This window comes from Sphaerodactylus townsendi, linkage group LG08, assembly GCF_021028975.2.
Source record: "Sphaerodactylus townsendi isolate TG3544 linkage group LG08, MPM_Stown_v2.3, whole genome shotgun sequence".
NCBI classification, from domain to species: Eukaryota; Metazoa; Chordata; class Lepidosauria; order Squamata; family Sphaerodactylidae; genus Sphaerodactylus; species Sphaerodactylus townsendi.
In genome coordinates, this window is record NC_059432.1 from 100956713 (window position 1) to 100981700 (window position 24988).

Sequence of the window (24988 nt, forward strand, 5' to 3'; positions counted from 1 at the left end):
ACATCATAGTTTTCCCTATTACTATTTATGAGTGTGAAAGTTGGAACTGAAGGAAGTTTACAGGAAGAAAGTTGATTCAATTGAAATGTGGCGTGGAAAAGTGTTTCACAGATGCAATGGACCACCCAAAAAAGACAAATAAGTGGGTTCTAGATCATGTCAAGCCTGAACTCTCCCCAGAAGCTAAAATGACTAAACTAAGATTATTGTACTTTGGGCACATTATTAAAAGACAAGGTTCAGTGGAAAAGAAAATAATGCTAGAGAAGCCGAAGACTGTTGGAAAAGAGAAAACCCCAACATCAAATAGACTGAATCTATAAAGGAAGCCATGACACTCAGTTTGCAAGACCAACACAAGGCTGTTAATGATAGGATCATTTGGAGTTCATTCATTCATTGGGTCTCCATAAGTTAGAAGCGATTTGACGGCACTTAACGCACATTCAACCAATATATTACAGGACCATGCAACTGACAGTGTTTAAAAGAAGCAAGGTACTATACTGGTCAGTGAGAGTTATATAGTTACCCATCCCCCCCAGTATTCTCGCCCACAGTACAATTACCACTGCCTGCCACTGAGCAACCAATCGTATAAATAAATACTCCACAAATCAATCAGACAGACAGTGATTATAAACACTGGGTTGGGTAGAGACTACATTTTCATCTTACAATGTAAATTCATTTTCCTGATAAAAACCCCTGAGTGGCCTTTCCTGAGGGTTCCTTACCCCTTTAGGAACAACATTTTTTGAGGTCAAACAGCTGCACTGGGAAGGGCAGAGGTCAAGAAACTTCTGTTCCACTGACAGAAATGCTTTCAATGAGCAGAACATTCAGTCTGGATCCAACCCACAATGCTTTTAAAACAAGTCTTACAGCCTGTAGTTTATTTAGGTGAATGTTATTTTTCTAATTTTTTTTAATCATTTGACCTGACCATCCATAGTCCCTGGGAGATCACCACAGCTCTGAGAACATTGGGAGGGGGAAAACCCATGACATCATGAACTAGGAAGAGATATAAAGTAGTTCTAGGAATCGCTTGAAATACTAACTGATGTAGTGACATTGGCAGCATCACCAACATCATACACACCATGTCCCCACCCCCCAGCCCTCCCACTGCAGACTGTGTGGCAACCATATACATTGCAGATGCAACAGTGGCTTGCAAAGCAAAAGGAAATACTTCAACTCCACAAGGAAACAGATCTCCATTACTACAATTGCTTCAGAGCTGCTCAGTATGTATTTGACTGGAATGGGTTTGAGGCAAGCAGATCCAAGGTTTGGCTCACAGGTGATCCATGCTGTCAAACACAGTATGTTTGCCTGCTGAACACGATGGCTGCAAAATTCAGGACACCCTTAGTGACAGGGCTACAAACCTCAGTTTCTGAGTTCTCCTTGTCAGGTGGCTGGAAATTCCAGCCGGGAAGATGTTCAAGCTTCCCGAATGCCACCTCTAATCTCCAAGCCATTAAATGTTTACAACATGCAGTCATCATGAAAAAAAGGAACAAGTCAGAGAAGCTGATGGATAAGGGGAAAACGATGTGCGGCTTTACGGTTTGGTAATATAGCTCATAGTCACAAATCTGCTTACCGGTAGCACCGTAAGCTTAGTCACCGTGGCAATAAATACAGCATACCAGTTCCGCTTGATAAGAAAAAGAGAGAGAAACAAAGATCACTTCCCTCAACAGCTCTGAAATACTTCTATATTTGAGGGATAGGGAGGTTTGGCAGCCTCCAGGTAGCACCTGGAGTATCGCCACTATGACGATGCCTTTTCAGACCACAAAGATCCGTTCCCTTGAAGCAAATGGCAGCTTTGGAAGGTAGACTGTAGCATTGCAGCACAGGTGTCAAACTTGCAGCCCTCCAGATGTTATGGACTACAGTTCCCACCATCCCCTGCCAGCATCATACTGGCAGGGGATGATGGGAACTGTAGTCCATAATATCTGGAGGGTTAAATGCAGTGGTGGGATCCAAAAAATTTAGTAACAGGTTACCATGGTGATGGGATTCAAACTGTGGCGTAGCGCCAATGGGGCTGGGCGGGGCATGACTGGGGCGTGGCCGGGCATTCAGGGGGAAGGGCATTGCTGGGCGGGGCTTTGGCAAAGACGCAGCCACTGCACCGGTCCTTGGGCAGGAAACGAATGCACGCAGGCGCAGGCTGCCACGCACGCCGGTGCACCTCCCACTAGACTGCTTCAAGTTCTGCACGCTACTGCTGAGAGGAAGGGCGTAACTAAGGCAAAAATCACATGGCAAAATCACCAACTAGTAACCCCCTCTCAGCACACACAAATAATTAGTAATCTACTCTCGGGAACCTGTGAGAACCTGCTGGATCCCACCTCTGGTTATATGCCATTAAAGGTTGAATGGAAACATCTGGAGGGCAGCGAGTTTGACACCTATGTGTTATATCCTGCAGCGATTTCTCCTCTCTCCAAATCTCACTCTCCCTAGGCTCCGCCTCCAAAATCTCCCAGCACTTCCCAACCCAGCGCTGGCACCCGGATATGGAATAACAAGCTGTACAGGCCAGCAAATAACCTTATTAATCCCAATGGCTGCATTGATTATCGAAACTTTGGGACAACTGTCTTACGCTGACATGGGGCTGCTCAAATAAGTTGTAAGAGCAAGACTTTTTCAGCAGCTGGGCCTCAGACAAGGAGATTTTTACTCTCTGAATAAAGACTTTATATCTAATCAGTGTCTGCACTAGAATAATGTTAACATTGGCAGACATGTCTCATTTTCTCCGAGAAAGTGATATAGCATCCTCCAATTACCTTTGATCTATCCCAGTGTGAAAGACTGTAGCATAAGCTATGAGCTGCCAAGCCGTCCTCAGGAGAAAATTTTAATCATTCCGTGCTAAATAATAAAGCATATTATAACAAATTTAGTGGCCACAGGTAAGTTTGCTCATATGAAAACCTCGTCCCTCTTGCCTATGTTCATTTGCACACTTGATGACACATTTTCTCTTATCCAGAGATTCTGCAACGGCTGAGGTCAAACTGGAGGCACAGCAGGGGAAAATGGTACCCGGGGCAAAATGGCAACTTCTGCCCTCCTGGACCCCTCCTCCATACGCCACTCATCTGAACTGGTGCCAGTCCCTGGCAGCCTGATGGGGCCTGGTAGAGCCAAGGGGTGCCTGGCTGTGGCCTCTGCCGGGCCTTGTGGGGCAGGGCCAGGCCCAGGGGTGTCCAGCAACAGCCCTGCTAGGTTGCTCCTGCAGCCACTGCCAGCTAAAGGAACAGCCTGGCATTGCCGGGCCCAGCTGAGAGAGGAAACGGGAGGGGGGGGCAATTTTCTGCCCCCAAGTGACCAAACGGGGGCCCATCTGGGGCATTTGCTCCCACCCAGCCTCATGGTTAAGGTGACCAGATTTTCACCTTTGTAACGTGGGACGCGCGTGCACACACGCACACAGCCACAGGAGTGCACTGCCTTTTGCGGCAGGGAAGTGCCCCAGAAGGCAGTGCGGCAGCCTCCCACACTGCCGCACTGCCTTCTGGGGTGCTCCCATTTCCCGCCCTGTTACAGGGCGGGAAACCGGGGAGCGCCCCAAAAGGCAGTGTGCTCCTGCGGCCTTGTGCATGGGAGGCTGCTGCACTGCCTTCTGGGGCACTTCCCTGCCGCAAAAGGCAGTGCGCTGCTGTGGCTGCATGCGTGTGACAGGGCGGAAAAGGGGAGCGCCCCAGAAGGCAGTGCAGCAGCCTTAAAAAAATCGGGAGAATTAAAAAATCATGACAGTCCCCCCAAAAGCGGGACGTCTGGTCACCTTATTCATGGTAGCTATGCCATTGGGTCAAACCCACTGAATGCGTAAAGCTACCATCCACCTTCAGATCACTAGTCCAAGTATGTGAGTTCTATTTACTCTGTGTGGCAGTGGCTCTGCAGGGACTCAGGCAGGGAATAGTCTTTGTGACTCCTATTACCAAGGTGTCACTTTTGCCAATTAAACCACTGGCGCAGGGGCATGCACTGGGACCAGAAGCACGTTGGGGCAAATAATCTTGTCTTGATACGTTTCCTCTGTAGCACGGTGACACTAAGGTTTCAAAAATGGAATGGAATATATTTTCAAAAGACTGCAAAAGTGATCATTGTCTTTATTTGAGGAAACCAGCGCAAAAGGAATTCCTGATGCCCAGGCCCTTATTTAACCACCTGATGCTAAATCAAAGTGGGAGTGCACATCCCCTTCCACAAAACCGTGAGCATCTACAGGTTCCAGAAATGGAGCCCATCCTAATCAGCACTGCGGATGTGATATCATTGGCTCGTTTAACGCGACACTTAACCTTCAGACATTTTTTGCAACGACGAGTCAGGGTCAATTCTTTATGCAATAAAAGCAATTATCAACTTTATCCCCCCCCCCCCAAATCAATACCGGGTCTTCAGGGACAAGTATGCCAATAATATTCTCTGGGAGATTAGTCCTTTCAACATATTAATTGGGGAGGAAAGGGGGGGGGGAGAAAAGTTCTAAGAAAAATTGCCTTTAGTCACACAGCTAATTTAACCTCTGAAAGTGAAGTGAGGGTCACTGTGTCCCTGCTATACCTCATATAAAAGAATGATAGAGTTGGAAGGGGCCAGAGCTTCCCACTGGTAGTTTATACCCACTCTTACAAGTCCTATGCCAGTGGTGGCAGACTTTTGGCACTCCAGATGTTATGGACTACAAGTCCCATCAGCCCCTGCCAGCATGGCCAATTGGTCATGCTGGAAGGGGCTGATGGGAATTGTAGTCCATAACTTCTGGAGTGCCAAACATTCGCCACCACGGTCCTATGCCAGGCTGACCAGACTGTCCCCCCTTCAAACAATTTGTCCCGCAGGTTATTTAAATTGTCCTGATTTTTGGGAGGCTGCCACAGTGCCTTCTGGGGCGCAAGGCAGTGCGGCAGCCTCCTGCGTGCAGCCGCAGGAGCACTGCCTTCTGGGTCTTGCCATTTCTGCCCCAGAAGGCAGTGCGCTCCTGCGGCTGCGCATGGGGCCGCCTACCCCCCCGCCCCGGTTCACAAAGGTGACCATCTGGTCACCTTATCCTATGCTCTGCTGTCAACAGGAATTGCTCCCTGCTGTCCTCCAGCAACCATATTCTCCTCAGCCTCCTCTTTTCTAGACTGAAAACTGTCCCTAGACCCACCAAACAGGGCCAGGACCATCCCTGTTGCTTCCTTCCACACCCACTCTCCTCCACCTCCTTCAGAGTGAGGCCCCCGGAACTGCACACAGCACTTCAGTTCTGCTCCACTGCTGGGACTTATCACTATTTGTCTCCCCAAAACGGCCTGATGTCACATGAAGTCGCAACCTCCAAACATAACATTTCTAAGCAACTGGCATGCCACAGATTTATTTACATTGCAGTACATTTATTTGCATTATAGTACATTGTTATTATGCCCTTCCTCCAAAGCGCATAGGTTAGTATGCCTGGTTTTATCTCATCCTCCATTCTGTACTCACAGAAACTCTATTAGTTGCCAAGCAGACAACATTAAGCGTGTGTATGAGTGTGTGTTTGTTGGGGAGGGGGAACCAGATGATGGCACCAGAGGACCACAGTTGGGGCACGTGTAAGAACATAAGAACATAAGAACTAACCTGCTGGATCAGACCAGAGTCCATCTAGTCCAGCACTCTGCTACTCGCAGTGGCCCACCAGGTACCTTTGGGAGCTCACCTGCAGGAGGTGAAGGCAATGGCCTGCTGCTGCTGCTGCTCCTGGGCACCTGGTCTGCTAAGGCATTTGCTGTCTCAGATCAAGGAGGATCAAGATTGGTAGCCATAGATCGACTTCTCCTCCATAAATCTGTCCAAGCCCTTTTTAAAGCTATCCAAGTTAGTGGCCATCACCACCTCCTGTGGCAGCATATTCCAAACAACAATCACACATTGCGTGAAGAAGTGTTTCCTTTTATTAGTCCTAATTCTTCCCCCCAGCATTTTCAATGAATGCCCCCTGGTGTAGAGAGACTGTCTTTCAGATGTGTGGGTACAAGGCCATGAAGGGCTTTAAAGTTACTCAGAAACTAACTGGCAGCCAATGCAGCTGTTTTGTACAGTTATTTTAAAATTGTCAAGGTGGGGTCTCATTGGCTAGCTCCTGACAGGAATCAGGCTGCTGCATTATGAGCCAGTAACAGAGCCAGTCTCTGAACTGTTTTCAAGGCATCCCACACAAGCAATTTAAGTATACAGAATGGCAGACACTGACTGACATCCAGTTGGAGACTGGGGGGCACTGTCACATAGACCACATGTCATCACAGTCACAGTGAACCCAGAAATTATTCCATTGCATCATTGATCTTACCATAGAGTTTCTAGTGAATCCTATAGCATCCCACTATAAAGATGTATTTCCCAGTTGGCTCCAGGTGTAGCATCCCACCATCAACACAACAGTCATGTTTGGTTCCTTCTGAGGAGGCTTATCTGGGGAATTCAGATTATTCTGTACACTCCCACACATGCCAGCTGGGGGACTCTGGGCTAGTCACAGCTTCTTGGAGCTCTCTCAGCCCCACCTACCTCACAGGGTGTTTGTTGTGAGGGGGGAAGGGCAAGGAGATTGTCAGCCCCTTTGAGTCTCCTGCAGGAGAGAAAGGGGGGATATAAATCCAAACTCCTCCTCCTCCTCCTTCTCTGCCTCCTCCTCCTCCTCCTCCTCCTCCTCCTCCTCCTCCTCTTCTTCTTCTTCTTCTTCTTCTTCTTCTTCTTCTTCTTCTTCTTCTTCTTCTTCTTCTTCTTCTTCTTCTTCTTCTTCTTCTTCTTCTTCTTCTTCTTTCCTCTGCTGTCCTATCAAGTGGTCACTTGCACTGGGAGCCCCAACTTAAGCAGTATATTTTTTCAAAACCTTTTGAAATGATGCATTTAACCCAGGGGTCCCGACTTTTTTTGATCCTGTGGACACATTTCGAATTCTGACATGGAGTGCTGAGCACAGCAACAAAATGGCTGCCACAGGAAGCAGAGTCAGCCATATCATGATGGCCACAACTTGACGTCAGCAACTCAGGGCAGATGATTGTGCTGTGGTGGTAGCTGTAGCCCAGGGGTAGGGAACCTGCGGCTCTCCAGATGTTCAGGAACTACAATTCCCATCAGCCCCTACCAGCATGGCAAATTGGCCATGCTGACAGAGGCTGATGGGAATTGTAGTTCCTGAACATCTGGAGAGCCGCAGGTTCCCTACCCCTGCTGTAGCCAAAGCAACATTTTTTGATATCTGGACAGTCAATCAAATCTCCAATAGCCAATCAGAGAAAAGCTGGAGGAAAGCCTTATCTGGACCCACCTACTTCTTAAAGAAACTTGGTGGGGATCAGAAAACATGTCGGCAGGTGCCATGACGCACATCAGAACCACATCGGGGACCCCTGATTTAATCTGTTATCTTGTTTATGAAGCAGTGTTTTGATTTCTTCCTCAAGGCTGCTACTAGCCCATAATCCTTTCTGTTTGGAAAATGTCATACACCAAGACAATTAAACAGCTCAAACAAGTAAAATGATGAATGTAAATGACTGGAATGCCGCTGAGCGAAAGGAAGGAGGACGCTCCTTTCATGTACTGAAGCCTACAGATTCTTCCCCATGCCCTATAGATTAGTGAATACACAGTTCTGGAACGGAAGCCACATCCAACAGCTGTTAAGTGACAGAAGAAATGAGCACTGAACCACAAGCCTGTCATAAACATTGCACTCTTAATCAGAGAACATCTGCTTTTCCATTTCTTTAACGACAACCTCTGCCTTGTATTTAATCCGAAACAGAACGATTCTCCGATTAGGTGCAACAATGTTTTACAAATTGAAAAACCTCCTTGCGAAAAAAATAAAGGACGCCAACTACAGACGTTTCAATTAACGCAGCCATTTCTTATAAAGGCGGCCGGGGTTGGGGCGGCGGAGCGGGGTGGGGGGGCGGGGTGAATCGCTCCAGCTTTTGGCAAATCCAGAGATTGCTTTGCATTTGTGAAATTTAATTATTGGCAAATTAGTAGCGCAGCTGCCAACACACAACAGGTTCCAAACTCCCGCTATTCAATTTGAGGCTCTCATTTAGGCTGATAATGGAAGTGCATGCAGAAGAAAAAAAGAAAATGCGACCTCTTTAAAAGAGCAATGCTGGAAAATAACTTTAAATAAGTTTGCAATATGTTTTAACATTATGGGTGCCATCCCATTCCCTCATTAAGGTATGCATTGCACTCAGCGTACTGGAGTGCACGTGAGAGGTCTGTTGGGAGTCTTCCAACACTCCATTTCTCCACAGGACAACAATTCACAAATTGCCCTGAGTCACTTGTGTGCTGCAAGCTGGAGGAGGAACAGGTAGCTGGATTCCTCTTCAGAGGCCAGGTGTAATTTTCACTTGTAGGTGAAATGTGTCATCCTAGCCTTTGAAAAAGATTTTTTTTTAAAGAAAAATCACAGTTTCCTCTCAATGTTTCCTTTCAGTGATACTTTTAGTTTGCATGTGCATTTTAAGAGTCCTTAACATCAATTTGTCCAATTATTTTTTTTCTGACAAAAAGCCCCTTGAACAAAAAAACAACAGCATGAGAACATCCTTGGATCTAGTTACTCCTTTCTGGCAGATTGGATCCAATTATTCTCTTCTGCTAAACCTTCCTTGCTATGACCTGGATAGCTCAGGGCCATTCCACATGGACCAATAAACACAGGTATAGGCAGAGGTGGGATTGAGCAGGTTCTCACAGGTTCCCGAGAGTTGGTTACTAATTATTTGTGTGTGCCGAGAGGGGGTTACTAATTGGTGATTTTGCCACGTGATTTTTGCCTTAGTTGCGCCCCTCCTCTCAGCAGTAGCACGCAGAACTTGAAGCAGTCTAGCAGGAGGTGCACCGGCGTGCGTGGCAGCCTGCGCCTGCGTGCATTCGTTTCCCGCCCAAGGACCGGCGCAGTGGAGAGAGCAATACCGTGGTGTCAACTCTCTGAAGTCTGCATTGCAATACAGCTCATTTTAAGACATTTCTGAACAGACCCTCCTGACCACTTCTGGCCAATCCTGGCCGGCTGTCCACGCAGGCTCACAATCTTGACGTTGCAAATCAGCCCATTCCCAATATATATATTTTAAAAGAATACATTCAGCGTTAAAAGCATACATTCTGCATCATCTGACTTGGTTACGTATGGGGTTACTTATAGTTTCTGTCCAGTAAGCATAATCAGCAAAAAGCCTAACCAGCTGGGTGAACCATATTCACATGCTTCAAACCCCCAGGTCAGTGCTCACTGTTGCCCTTTCACTCATGAGCAAGTATCTGCTGGTTCTTGCAAAATAGCAAATGCAGCGGTTCCAGTAGCACCCAGACACTGATTTCCTGAGAGCAACCACAAAATGTATTTTTAACTACAAATATATCTCAACTGTGATCTTGCAACAAGCATATCTTTATAATTTTTATATCAATGGATTACTTTATCCCGACTGCAACCCGTTATACATTTGCTATGCAGAAGGGGCCTCAGGCTTGCTTGAGCTTGTAAGCTAAGCAGGATTGGCCCTCAGTTAGTGTCTGGAGGGGAGAACACCGAGGCAGTCCAGGGTTGTGATGCAGAGGCAAGCAATGGCAAAGCACCTCCAAAGCTTCTTGCCTTGAAAATCCCATGAAGTTAAAAAAAATTCTTCCTCCAGTGAGGAAGACTTAACAGAAGAGGGGTATAGATTCCAACTGATGGAAGAGAGATACCAGATGCAACCCATGGTAGTGGAAAGTGCCATCAAGTCACAGCCAACTAGTGATAATGACATAGGGTTTTCAAGGCAAGTGACAAATGGAGTTGCATGCAGATGGTGTAGACCCTTCCCCGGCAAATAAACACATCAAACCAAAGCTTGGAAATAAATTGCGCCGCAGCCCAATTTATTAATTAGCAAACATCAAACACTTAAGAAGCTGGGCAGACAAACGGATCGCAACATCATGCCGTCCCCAATCTCCATTGGGGCATTGGGCAGGAAGCCGGGAGCCACCGGGGTGGATACCCCCTGGTGTCAACCCTTCCTGCTGGGGGTAGCGGGCACCGGCTAAGCCTACTGGCTTGCCTACCGGCCCGCCCCACCCCCCCCCGCTGGGGTGGCGGGCACTAGCTAAGCCTACCGGCTTGCTTACCGGCCCGCCCCACCCACGTCACGTCACATCGCTCTTTAGCCTCGGCTAGCCAAGAAGGCCAAGGCTCGGGGCATGGCGCTTTTATGTGTCTTGCTGCTCCCGCCTTTTTCAGCTCGGGCCAATCGTTGCAGCTCCCTGCAACTGCGCCCTAAGAGCTTGAATGTCCCCCTTGTCTTTTCCTCGTGTTGCTCATGTCTGCCGCAATGGCTGCCACCAGTGACTCGATGGCTGCTATTTGTTTGCTATTTCCTGCCCCTGCATAGCAGTCCTCAGTTACTTCCTATTCAAATACTAACTAGGGTCGACTCTGCTTAGTCTCCAAGTTCTACTGTGCTCAGGTTAGTCTAGGCCACAGGTGTCAAACTCGCGGCCGTCCAGATGTTATGGACTACAGTTCCCATCATCCCCTGCAGCATCATGCTGGCAGGGTAGGATGGGAACTGTAGTCCATAACATCTGGAGGGCCGCGGGTTTGACACCTATGGTCTAGGCCAGGGGTGTCAAATTTGCGGCCCTCCAGATGTTCATGAACTACAATTCCCATCAGTCCCTCCCAATATGAACATTGGCTATATTGGCTAGGGCTGATGGGAATTGTAGTTCATGAACATCTGGAGGGCCGCGAATTTGACACCTGTGGTCTAGGCCATCTAAGCAAGGGCAGAAACAACTCACAGAATTAGGATAATTCACTCTTTTTTCTTTCTTTGCTCCATAATTATTCCAGTTCTAAAGGTAGTAGCACTGTTGTTGTTGTTTTTTTAAAAAAAAATACAGCTCCCAGTCACTAGAAATATTCTGTTCCATTCTTGCTTGATATTCTATTCTATTCACCTTTATTACCTGCCCTATACCAGTCTCAGGGCGGGTTACAATAAAACATGCAAGATCAAAATCATGACAGTAAAAACACGATAAAACACATTAAAATCCCATTCTAAAAACCCAATTCTAAATACACAATAAAATCCCAGGTGTTTTTTTTAAAAAAAACACACATTGTAAAAAAAAAAAAAACAATAAAACCCCACTCAAAAACCCCCATTCACAATAAAAACTCAGATACAATCTAAAATTCCCCCCACTCATCCCACCCACCCACAAAAAGTGGGCTATATGGATGGCCTGGGGGGGACCTCCCAGTGAGGGGGAGGGTCAGCCAAATGTACTGGTGAAAAGGATGGTTTTCACTAGGTGCCAAAACCCCAAGAGAGCAAGCACCTGTAGAACCTGCAAATATCCCTCCAAACAGCGTTACCTTGTTTTTTTCCAGGCAAGTAGGCCTTTTTTTATATATATACTTGCGAATGCCATGAATTTAATTTCAGAGACAACATGCATGGCATTCCTCAGAGCAAAACAAGAAAAATGCACTTGGCACATCTCATGTTACTGTGAATATTACAATTATGTTCTGATGTTAATCCCGCTGTAGCAATTTCCTGGTTAAGATTGTCTGCATGAAAATGTGAGAGACAGCAAACGTTTTGTTTTTTCAATGGGATGCGACATGAAGTTCAGGGAATGAATGAGACCCAAACACGGCAGAAGCACCTGTTTCCCTCAGAAGGGTTGTTAAGTTACAAACAAATGATCCAGCAGTATTTGACAGCTGTCTACTTGACGGGGTAGAAATCTGCTGAATCAAGCTAGAGCTGGCTTTCGGATTAGGCTGTCTCATTGGGTGTTCTCATTTGCAAATTACCTCCGATGCTGTAGAATCCTCATAGGAAAACTGCACCGCTGGGACCCCGAGATGGTTGATGAAATAATCGGAATCGCCTTGCATCTGTATGGAACTGACATTGGATCCTATGCATCTCTCGTACCCCACACAGCTGAAGTTCTGTCTCTGTAACACACAACATTTGATTTCATGTAATCTACTCAGAATTCATACCAGAGGGCTAAGGTTATCAGAACAAAAGAAAGTGGGGGGTGGGGGGGAGATATGTAAAACATCCCAATCAAAACGCCACATTTTCTTTAGCATTTCAATCAGAAGCATGGTGAAATGTGAAACCCAGTGACAACTTTACACACTTACCAAAAAACCTAGGTCTTGGGCTGTGGGTCTTTGACAAGACTGGAAGTATATCTTTACTCAATGAATGGTTAAAATGTGGAATTTGTTTCCAGAGGATATAGCAGTGGCCACAAACATGTGTGTATGAAGTGCTGTCAAGTTACAGCTGACTTATGACAACCTCTTAGGGTTTCCAAGACAAGAGACTCACAGCATCATGCTGGCAGGGGATGATGGGAACTGTAGTCCATAACATCTGGAGGGCCGCGAGTTTGACACCTGTGGTCTAGGCCATCTAAGCTAGGGCAGAAACAACTCACAGAATTAGGATAATTCACTCTTTTTTCTTTCTTTGCTCCATAATTATTCCAGTTCTAAAGGTAGTAGGACTGTTGTTGTTGCTGCTGCTGTTGTTTAAAAATACATCTCCCAGTCACTAGAAATATTCTGTTCCATTCTTGCTTGATGTTCTATTCTATTCACCTTTATTACCTGCCCTATACCAGTCTCAGGGCAGATTACAATAAAACATGCAAGATCAAAATCATGACAGTAAAAGCACAATAAAACACATTAAAATCCCATCCTTGCCATTGCCAGCATGGTGCTGTGGTTAAGAGCAGTAGACTCTAATCTAGAGAACCGCGTTCAATCCCTCACTCCTCTTTCCCTGCTCCTCCACATGAAGCCTGCTGGGTGACCTTTGGCCAGTCACAGTTCTATCAGAACTCTCTCAGACCCACCTGCCTCATAATATGTCTGTTGTGGGATGGGCAAGGGAAGGAGATTGTAAGCTGCTTGCAGGCTCCTTAAAGGTTGAGGAAAACGGCATATCAAAACCATCTCTTCTTCTTTTGCCTAACAACCTTGCTATTCCTTGGTGATCTCCCATCCAAGGACAGACCCTGTTTATCTTCTGAGATCTGATGAGGTCAAGCAAGGGTCTATATGCTTCCTCCCCTATGCAGTCAGCATCTTGATTGTGTGTTGGGAAAGGTGTGACCAGGAGGCACAGTCCGAAGTTTCCCCACACCATTCCCCAAGGTGTTCACTTGTATGCAGTTCCACTATCCACCCAGGGTGGCATGATAACCAGTTTGAAATATCTGAAGGGACGTCAGGTTGAAGATGGAACAAGCTTGTTTTCTGTTGCTCCAGAGCAGTGGTTCTCAACCTGGGGGTCGGGACCCCTTTGGGGGTTGAACGACCCTTTCACAGGAGTCGCCTAAGACTCTCTGCATCAGTGTTCTCCATCTGTAAAATGGATAAATGTTAGGGTTGGGGGTCACCACAACATGAGGAACTGTATTAAAGGGTCGCGGCATTAGGAAGGTTGAGAACCACTGCTCCAGAGACTAGTATAAGGAGTAATGGATTTAAAATGCAGGAAAAGCGATTCCACGTAAACATTATGAAGAATTTCCTGATGGCAAAGGCTGATTGACAGTGGAATATGCTGCCTTGGAATGTGGTGGAGTCTCCTTCTTTGGAGGTTTTTTAAACAGAGGCTGGATGGCCCACTATCAGGAGTGCTTTGACTGTGTGTTCCTGCATGGCAGGGGGTTGGACTTGATGGCCCTGGTGGTCTCTTCTAACTCTATGATTCTATGCTGCCATTCACCACATTTCATTGGGACAAATCTGCATCTTTTTACCAAAGCAAAAGAACCCTTCAGACTTAACATATGAATCTGAGAAGCGCAATGTGTGCAGTGACCTTTCGTTATAATTAATCCCATCAACAAGCTTCACACTGCTCTGACCTTATTTACCCCCACAACAATGCCAGGATGCCAGAGAGGCCGACAGATGGTGACAGGGTGGTTGTGTCCTGAGCTGGGAGCCTGCAGATCATTATATCATTCTACATACAATAGACACGTCTATGAATACCTGCCTGCCTGGTCGGGGAGTGAGATGGTTGTCAACATGGGAAAGTCTGATCAAGAGGAAGGCTGTTGCTGTTTGCTCTGCCAACTTTTCTTTCCTTCCTTATATTATTTTGTTCCTTCCGTATATTAGTTTGTTGATGGTAGACTTGTTATCTTAGGTTTAAATCTACTCCATTGGAAACCATTGAAAATGCCACTGGATAGATGGGGAACCTGCTTTTGGGACCCACAAAGTTGGACCCCTTGATCTAAACTTTACCAAATTTGGGAATTCTTCCAAGCAGAGTCATCTATAGCTATGCTACAAATTTAGCACCTTGAAAAACAGCTCCCAAGCCCCCTCCCCAATTCCCATAGACACTAATAGAGCCTCCCCCACACCATTTACTAGAATAGGTTTTAGGTTCCACCCCACCCCACCCCCCAAAAAAACATTAACCAGAATGGGTATTAAGCTTTTCACAGCTTTCCTGGAAATTTCCGGGCCCAATAAACCAGAATCTGAAAAATACCCCTCAAAATGGTGCGAATACTTATGGAAGATATCAAGCAACATCACAATAAAAGCGTGTTCTGAAATGGGGCTGGGCTAGGGGAGGGAGCGGGAGAGACTGTCCTCTCTCAATCCTTTTATATAAACATGCAGATCATGTACTTGGGATGCTGAGAAAGCGGGTCGGATGATTAATGGGACTCGTTATGTATCAGATTGCTTAAGCAGTCACAGAAAGAGTGGAATCAGACAACTTTTTTAAAAAACAACAACACTTCGGTCCTTTGCCAGTCACAGCCGAATGGAACAGGCAAACAATTTCTAATCCAGCCACCTGGGATGTACAGTGGGATCGCAGCCCCCCAACCGAACGTGCTCCTTCGTTATCATACCAGACGTGAATTTAAAAAACAAACGACCTTCAGAAATGATCAAGGAAGGTTTTTAACAGTCATCGCTGATGCGATTTTAGTTTGATAGGTATGGGAGCGGGGAAAGAGGGAGATAGCGGATTATGCAAGTGGCAAGCAGTGCATACGATTGAATTGACCACAAAGGGTGAATTCCACACGTGCAGAATACTGCACGTTCAATCCACTTCCACAATTGTTTGAAAGTGGATTTTGCTATTCCGCACAGTAAAATCCAGCTGCAAAGTGCATTGAAAGTGCATTATTCTGCATGTGCGGAAGGGGCCAAAGAGGATTGGACTGATAGGTTTCAGGACGACTTGTTTTAACCAATAATTGTACTATTTTACTGGAATGTGGCAAAGGGGTGGGGTGTCAATCACAGGGGAAGGGGTTATAATGCCAGTGGTTATAATGCCATAATGCCAGTGGTTATAATGCCATAATGCCAGTGGTTATAATGCCATAGATGCCATAGAGTCCCCCTTCCAAAGCAGTCATTTTCTCCAGGGAAACTGATCTCTGAAGTCAAGAGATCAGGAGTAATACTGGGAAATCACCAGGCTGGACATTGGCAACCTTTCCCTCTGAAACAAAATGCAGATGCACAACTAGTTTCACCATTACCCAAAATATCGTCTCCCGCTAGGAATATCATTTAAGGGTCATGTCTTTCCTCACTATATGTCTACCAGGCAAGTATTAGAATTAAATACTCTAGGTTGCTTTCTATGGTACCCAGCGAGCTGGACGAACTAAGCAGACTATTGTTTTTACTAAATAACTCTGATGCTACAATCTGTAAAATGGCTGCAAACTTTCCGCTGGAAATATCCCACAAGCAACAGGATGTATGAATCGACTTCATTTGCTATATGTTGCAAGTTTGCATTTTGATGTGATTTTGATGTGATTTTATATTGTTTATGCCAAATAAAGGCTGAATGAATGAATATATGTCTACCTGTGATTACTCTTGTATGAGGTAATAAAATATGTAATTACAATCCCATTCCCCTAGCATGATAATGAACCATAATCCCCACCCCCCAAATTTCTTTGTCTTCTTTCCACCCAGTCAATCCCATATTCTGCAACCATCAAATCTAGACAGAGGTTTATCTGAGGAATTGCAGGGATTTGCTAGACTCAGGAGACAAGAGAGAGACAGAGAGGAACTATTTATTGGGGTAAGGGGGAGTAGATTCAGTTAGTGTCTTGGCACAAGCTATTCACACATATTCTTTGTGGTGAAAGTCAACATATCCCTTTTTCTAACAGCAGGCGGGGCGGGGCAGGGGAGCTAGATTGTTAACATTAATTAATTTGCCAGTGCATTGAGTTTTTAAAGTGCATTCAGTTTCTAAAGCTATTTTCTCCAGCTTTTGCTTCTCAACCTTCTGATGATTGTAATACTGCCAGATTTTATCAGGCACGCCGTATGGCCTCTCTTCTTGCTACGCTGCACAAGCCATCTTTTAAAGAATACACTCAGAGGAAGTGCGAATGCTTGGGGAGTACAATTCGATTAGACACTGCCACTTGCAATTCCCTTCTTGTAAGCAATCTGGCTGGCTTCAGTAACACGTTCTGGTCCTCAGACGGTTGCTGAACGGCAGGCTACAATCCCCATTCTTTTCTAAGCAGTGAATGGTTTCACTGCAGTCCCATGCTCTGACAGGTTTCACTGACAGATAAATTAATGAATTGGTAAATCAAGTGATTTATTGGAGGGGGAAACTTTCCAATCATTGTGGCACCATTTTATTTGGAGTGGAGAGTTATGGGTAGTTGTGTTGAGTTTTGAAAGCGATTTTGGTCATCCTAAGAAATATATTTTAAATGGCCTTTCCTCTTAATGGAGAGCATTTGGTTTGTTTTGGGAACTTTAATGGACTCATATGCTTCTTTCAGTAGAAAGTTTTGACAGCATGCACGTTCATTTCAATATAGTTTATTAATTATCCAACTGAGAAATTAGCACCTTAATCTTAATAGCTACAAACTTCTAATAAGGTCGCCAGGCACAGCTGGTAACCCAATGTGAGAAACTTAAGTTGGAGACATGCACGCCAGCATAGCTGGGACTTCTGGTGTAGGATCTTCTCTGGCACAGAGAAGGGAAGGTTGTGGGTCACATTGCAGGTTGTGGGTTGCATCCATAGAACTATGGGCATTGATACTGACGGGTCCCTTTTTTGTGAAGTTATACCCATGATGAGACCATGCTTCGGAGAATCCTGGAAACTAGAAACTGAGAAGATCATCGTAACGGACTACTGAATAAATGGTTAATCTAAAAGGTGCAGTTCAGACAGAACAGGAGCACAGTGAGTTAACCAGAGCTTCCACTGATTGGCCAGCTGAGCTGCAGTTAGCCAAAATGTCCCAACATGCCCCCAACATGCCGCCCCCTGCCCCCAACACCTCCCTGCCCTCGACACATGACTGAAATGGCAGTGCCCGGGTCAAACAATGTCCCCATTGCAGCTCTGCCTCTGTGGGTAGAGACACAGCTGTCCTTAAAACAGGGTTTCCCCAACCTACCATAGGTCGGTCTGGCAACACCACGATCCTAGTCAAACATTGTAACCATTGTATTGTCAAAGACTTTCTCGGCCGGATTCAACTGGTTCTGGTGGGTTTTCTGGGCTGTGTGGCCATGGTTTGGTAGATCTTGTTCCTAACGCTTTGCCTGCATCTGTGGCTGGCATCTTCAGAGATATATTACAGAGGGAAGTCTGTTACATACTGTGTCCGGTGAGCGTGTAACAGACTTCCCTCTGTGATACACTTCTGAAGATGCCAGCCACAGATGCAGGCAAAACGTTAGGAACAAGATCCACCAGACCACGGCCACACAGCCCAGAAAACCCACCAGAACCAACTGTAACCATTACTTCAAGATAGCTGATCCACAACTCATAATGTAGGAACTACTTTTGAGAGATCATAATTATGAGGTGGCAAATGTGTTCATTGATTTTATGTAACATGGAAAAATAGCTCTAAATATAGGACACTATAAAACATGAATATATAAAGGAACAATCGAACAATAAAACAAACTTCCTCCATATATTAGACTCCAAAATATTCTTCCTGTTTGGTTGAAAAAAAAAACCCCACCCTGGTTGGAAGTAACAAGACGAAACATTTTATATCTGCAAAATGAATTTCCTATATCAACAAGGAATGTTTAAAAATTTTATAATGTAATTATGCAGTGCAGAGCAGTATTTTTTATTAAATAGCATCATCCCTCATGTAACTAATATTGATATATTTATGACACCGGTGTTCAAGATCAACAGAAACTTGCATCTCAATACATAACTGTGCTGTTCAACTTTTACTGCACTAAGTATTAGAATATAAATTACCCTGTAAAACATAAACCTCAGAATAACTGGTTCATGGCAGAGGAACCGTATAACAACACTCCAGCCCTAAGCACTTTTATTCAGAAGGGAACCAATTTGGTTTAGAGAGACCTGATCACTGTATGACCTTGGAATGGTGACTCTCTTTCAGCCTGACCTACATCTTAGGGTTTCCTTGGTGATCATGCATGTTACCCTGAGCTCCACATGATTGGTGCCACCTAGGGAGTGGAAGTTTTTGGGGGATGGAACCTTTGAAAAACAGAATTGAATGCTTTGCAACATCAGCTCCTGTGAAAACCCAGAAGTTATGTCATGGGCACAACACAAAGAATTACACATTCTTTGAATCTCTAGCCAGCATGGTGTAGTGGTTAAGAGAAGCAGATTCTAATCTGGGCCCTTTCCCCACTCACCGTTTGCTGCGCGCTAATCTCCCCGAGTAGCGCGGGGTCCACCTGCACTCCCCACTACAGGGGCGGCAACAACGCAGCCACCCCGACTCTGCTGCTCTTGCACCCCCCCTCAGAGCAGGTCATTCTGGCGCTGCTCAAAACAGCGCCTTTCGATGACCCCGCGTGGAGCGCGAGGCAGTGGGGAAGCCCGGGAACACGACCCTCGCGCTAAAAAGGTCCTGGACCAGACGATACCGACGTCATTTTAAAAGTGAGGAAACGGCCCTGGAGAACTGGTTTGATTCTCCTCCACAAGAAGCTTGCTGAGTGACCTTGGGCCAGTCACAGCTTTCTCAGAACTCTCTCAGCCCCACCTGCCTCACAAGGTGCCTGTTATGGGGAGAGGGAGGGAAGGTGATTGTAAGCCACATTGAGACTCCTTAGAGATAAGCGGGAGATAAAAAAAACCTCTTCCAAAGACCATAGAGATTTGGGCAATTCGTAAAGCACTGTGGTACAGTCGTGATGTCACTTTTCTAGAAATTGACATCATGACATGTGTGATGCTATCTCTCCATTTCCCCCGGCTGCTCAGAGAAAAGCAGTGGGAGGGTCACAGAGAAAACCGGAAACTATCTGCCAAAAGTAGGTAAGTGGCAGCCCTGGTGCCACCACAAAAAAGGGCCTGCTATATATACAGCCACTCACCAGGTGATGGATTTTTGTACAAGCCAAGTAGACTAGGGCAACAGATCATGAGGGCCTTTAAAAATTACAAGGTTTACAAATCGTTATAGATAGCAAATAGTAGTGGATATAGTAAATAGGATTTTTGGGGGGTAAATATTTGTGTAATTAATAACAATATGTAAAGTCTTAATATTATATAATAATCTATATTTAGTAAGGATTGTTAAATTGTTATATATTTATGATGTGTAACAGCTTGATTATTGATGTATATATTAGTAATCTTTGGTTGGAAATAAAAAATTAAAAAAAAAATTACTAGAAATTACTAAATCACATTATTCGTTCTTTCTTTCTGGGTAATGCTGTGGGACATCTAACCAAAATTGTTAAGGTTTTCTATTCCTTGTCTCTATCATCAACAAAAACTAGGATCTGAAAAAACCCTACATTTTTTCTTCCAATCTGGGCTGCCTGATCTGACTAGGTTATCTTTATTGTTAAACAACTTGGACCCCGGTCTTTGTGAAGAGATGGCCAATTTCATTGCGGAGATAGTTGAGAGTTCCCAGTAGAACATATTTGTTGTGCTCCCCGCGGGGTCTTTTGTCTATCATGTATCCATGCAATTGTTCCCGATTCATGTAACTTTTTTCTGACTATGCCAATAAAGGCTTATGTATGTATGGATCTGAAAAACCAAGGTTCAAATGAGCATGCTCTCAAATTTGCAGTCACTATTTCCCAGCATAGCCTAGCCAACTCACCTACAGGGTTGTTTTCTTCAAATGTCCCCATTTCCATCCTCTGCAACATCCCTAACCCTAACCCTAACCCAAACCCCAGGTGATTTCTAGTTCTCATCACCTGCTGCCTCCCCATCTGCTGGTTGGCTTTTGAAAGAAGCCTCTGCTCATTTTCAATGCACCTACACTATACTGGGTGTGAGGGAGGAAAAAAACTTCTGTTGAGATGAAACACCAATTATAGAATGGATAAGTGTTAATTCCATAGCCTATGCCCTGAGTTCAGGCTTTTTAGATACTTTTATAATAAAGAAAATAAGGATGTTCAACTTTAATAGATGCAGACACACAGAGGCATTTGGCAAATGCTGATGAAGGAAAAGGTCCTTCTCAGGTGCTTATAAATTCAGAAGAAATCCAGGAAATCCAGGAAATCCACTTCCGTACATCTTAGCAGGAGTTTTAGAGATTTCACAAGGGTCACTTTTTGCAGAGGGTCCCAGGAACGATAGTTACAACTCACCCTACCATGGTAATCCCTGCCCAATTCGGGAGCCACAAGCAGGATGTTGTAGGATTTGTCTTCCCGTTTGTCAGGTCTGCTGTTTTGAGCAGTGTACTCAGTGTACACACAGACACATCCAAATTAATCCAGACACATCCAAATAACTCGCCAAACCATCGACCCCTCTGCTCAAGACCGACAGGTTGGACTTGAGTCACGAACTGCAAAGTGCTCTGACATAATTAGCCTCTGACAGATGCTCACTTACTGCCAACCATCTATTTGATTTCAAACTCTGTTCTCAAATGGGAAATCATTCCAGCTTCTGCTTTCAACAAGATCATTTGAGGCATTTAGGAAGATCCTTCTTGACTGAATGCTGCCAGATCGCGCCTTTCATGTACTTAGTTGAACAAATAAAGGGCACTGCCAGCTGTCAAGTACATACAGGACTACTGTAAAACAAATCTATGCTAAACGCGGATGAATCACTTGAAGTACAAAGGGCTCTGTTTTTTTAAAAAAAACGAGGCATGGTAAAAAGAAATAGAACAACAACGTTTCTGATGTTTTCCGCTGCCACCACTTTGAAATATTGATTAAATATGAATTGAGTTAGAGCTTACTATTGTATTGTCAGTGTGGAAGAGTCAAGAACTAGTTCAGATAATATGCAATTTGACTTCTCTGCGTCATGACCACCCACAGGACTAATTTATGAGGGCTGCCCTTTGGCCTCATTGCCAGACTGTGACTGGTTTGGGGGCATAAGCATTAGTGTTCATTTCTAGTATTGTTGAGCCCAGATTCTCGCTTTCCATTTTTAAAAAGGCAACACTCCAGCCCAAGGTTACTGTTACCCAGCTTAACAGTATACAAACTTATTTGTATAGAGCAATGGAGAATTACTCGGCTTGGCAATGCAAGAGGTAGGCTGGGAGGGAATCTTTTTAGACTATGTATACCAGAAACGGCTTGAAACGTATCTGCAGAGAATTAACAAAAGACCAAATTGCAGTTTAAATATTTTTATATAAGTTTTGGTTGCAAACAATCACACAGTGAGACATTAAGGCACATACACACAGTTCCTAAGTATATAGATAGGGAGAAAAAGATAGGAGGGATGATAGAATGGGATTTGGGGAAGCAGGAGACTTATACGTTACCAAAGATCTGCAGAGAAGTTCCAGAAGAAGGCAAGAATCTCCACGCCAGCATAGGGACCCAAGCGAAGGACGATATATCATGTCTCACACCAACTTAACCAAGGGAGGTTCAGGTTAGAAATGAGAAATGAGCTTAAGGTGAGCAGGACTTTTATACCCCTTTGCGCAGGTAAGGTGGGAAATTTAAACTTAGGTTTCATTTCTTTGCAGCTGCTTGGGGTTTCCTTGCTGGACTAGCAGGGTTGAGCTAATTAGCAGCTCTATCTATTGTCTCTACTTCCCAGGACAATGGGGCCAATTGGTCCTAGATTATATCAGTGATACCTTGAATGGTTTATGCAGAGGTACTTCCTAAAGTCTCTGCCTTAAGTACTCAAATTTGGCTAAGGCTTGAGTGAATCAGGAAGGGATCTTGTTGTTAGGGAGATCGTATCTGAGAGGTGGGGGAAATGCATGGAAGAAGCAATTGTTTGGAGAAATGTTTTCTCAAAAGCACAGTATCCGGGGCTTCCAAAGAACAGCTTAGCGAGGTGTGGTGCTCAGGAGTTCTACACACTCCATTATGTTAACAGAGTACTCTGGCAGGGCGGGATAATCAAAGATTCATGTCCTTCTTATGAGACGTCCAGATAGTATTGCCTGGAGTAACTCATAGATCTCTGCAAACAGACTGTTTTTGCCTTAGGCTTGCTTTCAGCTTGGACACTCTGCTATTCACACATACAAACATGGAAACTGACATTTTGTAGCACACGGTGTGAGAAATAATTTGAAAATCCAATGATTCATAAGGCAGGGGATGAAGGCATAGGAGGTTAAGAGCTCGTGTATCTAATCTGGAGGAACCGGGTTTGATTCCCAGCTCTGCCGCCTGAGCTGTGGAGGCTTATCCTGGGAATTCAGATTAGCCTGTACACTCCCACACATGCCAGCTGGGTGACCTTGGGCTAGTCACAGCTTCTGGGAGCTCTCTCAGCCACACCTACCTCACAGGGTGTTTGTTGTGAGGGGGGAAGGGCAAGGAGATTGTAAGCCCCCTTGAGTCTCCTGCAGGAGAGAAAGGGGGGATATAAATCCAAACTCTTCTTCTTCTTCTACTTGGTTCTTCACCAAACCCCATTTTCCCCAAAACAAATACCTACTACTGGCATTTTATCAAGCAATAAGTCATCACCTACCCATGCATGTAGAAATCAGCCCTTATATGAGTCATATGGGCAGCTGTGTCCATTATTGGATGGCATGCTAACTCTGTGCAATTGTTTGCAATTGCTATTTGCAAATGCCATTGCAATCATTTGCAAATGGTTTGGCTTATACACATAGGAAAACACAGACAGAGTGGTGTAGCAGTAAAGAGCAGTAGACTCTCATCTGAATAACCAGGGGAAAGGAGTTTGGAAGCAGATTTGAAACACCGTTTGATAGGTGTATGAAACCACCTCTTCTTTTTCTTCAGTTGTTAATGACTATTAAAGTACCATGGTGGTGAAATTTCCAATGATGTCTGGATACAGTTGTGGTCTGACAATGAAGTTCAGAGCCCCCAAAACATGAAAAATATTGAAGCTGGCACTCTCCATGTGTGTGTGTAAAGTTCGGTCAAGTCACAGTTGACTTATGGCAACCCCAGCAGGTCGCGGTAAGTTGGCTGTGACTTATGGTAACCCTGTTACTTTGCAGTCTTCCTTGCCCTTCCTTACAAGTACTGACCATGCTTAGCTTCTGAGACTGATGGGACTGGGCCAGTGGTGGGATCCAAACATTTTAGTAACAGGTTCCCATGGTGGTGGGATTCAAACAGTGGCGTAGCGCTAATGGGGCTGGGCGGGGCACGACGGGGGCGTGGCCAGGCATTCCGGGGGCGGGGCATTGCTGGGCGGGGCTGTGGCAAGGATGCAGCCGCTGCGCCAATCCTTGGGCAGGAAACGAATGCACACAGGTGCAGGCTGCCACGCATGCCGGTGCACCTCCTGCTAGACTGCTTCAAGTTCTGCGCGCTACTGCTGAGGAGCGGAGGAGGGGCGTAACTAAGGCAAAAATCACATGGCAATTAGTAACCCCCCTCGGCACACACAAATAATCAGTAACCTACTCTCGGGAACCTGTGAGAACCTGCTGGATCCCACCTCTGGACTGGGCTACACTGTGCCACTTTCCCTCCAGCACTCTCTAAAATGCATACTAAAAACCAGTATCAGACATCTCTTCTCAATCGCCCTCCTGAGCCTCTTTCCCAAACTTACCAATACCAATAGGCTTTAAAGAGATCTTTCTACAGCTTGGCCTCCTCTCCCATGTTTCCCCCATGAAGATCTGGCCTTCTTCCTTAGGAGGACACTTGCCAGAAGCAGCACAAATCAACCCACCAAAGACCCCATGCAGAGCCCATTCAGAAGCCTGACCCAGAACGGCTGGAGCGTCAGACCTCCAACAGATATCAGTGTGCAGGCCTTCCATCTTCTCAGCAGTCTGGCAGGGATGTCATACCAAGGCAGCTAGACAAAACCTACTCGGTTTGTGGCAACTTAACTGATGTCAGAAAGGACAATGGACATTAGGTAATCCTCTGCTGCCTCCTGAGAGCTTTTCAGTGCCTGAAAAGGGAATGATACCAGTCTTGTTTCAACAGAGTATCTTGGGCAACTGGTCTATGGCCTTTTCCACACAAACCAAAACAAAATGAGGCAGGAAATGAAATGTTTCCTCCGTGGAGTTCTGCGTGGTTTTTATATAGAAACTCTCCAAAGGGTCTTTATTAGGACCTTTGCAGGTGCTTTTGGTACCAATTGAGGCTTCCGGAGGAGTTTCAGGGGCAGCCCTATGTGGAGAGGGAGCTGTCCATCTGTGCTGTAGCCACTGAATGGAGAGCCGATGCAATTGCTTCTCCCAGTGTTGCTCTGAATGTTATAATCCCACCATCAATCCTATCCAAAGCTCCGACCTGCTTGGATGGAATGCGATGCAGATGCCGTGGAAGCAATAGTGGGCTTTCTAAAACATTCACACGCCTGTTGGTAGCAATTGTTGGTAGCAATTACATTCTTCAAAACTGGAAACCCGCACAGAG

The 24988-nt window shown here is 45.3% G+C and overlaps 1 protein-coding gene across 1 annotated transcript in view; it reads right to left on the reverse strand.

Moving 5' to 3' along the window:
* NAALADL2 (N-acetylated alpha-linked acidic dipeptidase like 2) overlaps positions 1–24988 on the reverse strand; it is a 530968-nt gene that overhangs the window by 171832 nt on the left and 334148 nt on the right. Inside the window, exon 9 of the mRNA XM_048504877.1 lies at positions 11915–12061. Within this exon, the coding sequence (XP_048360834.1) occupies positions 11915–12061 (147 nt within the window). The remainder of the gene's footprint in view (positions 1–11914; positions 12062–24988) is intronic.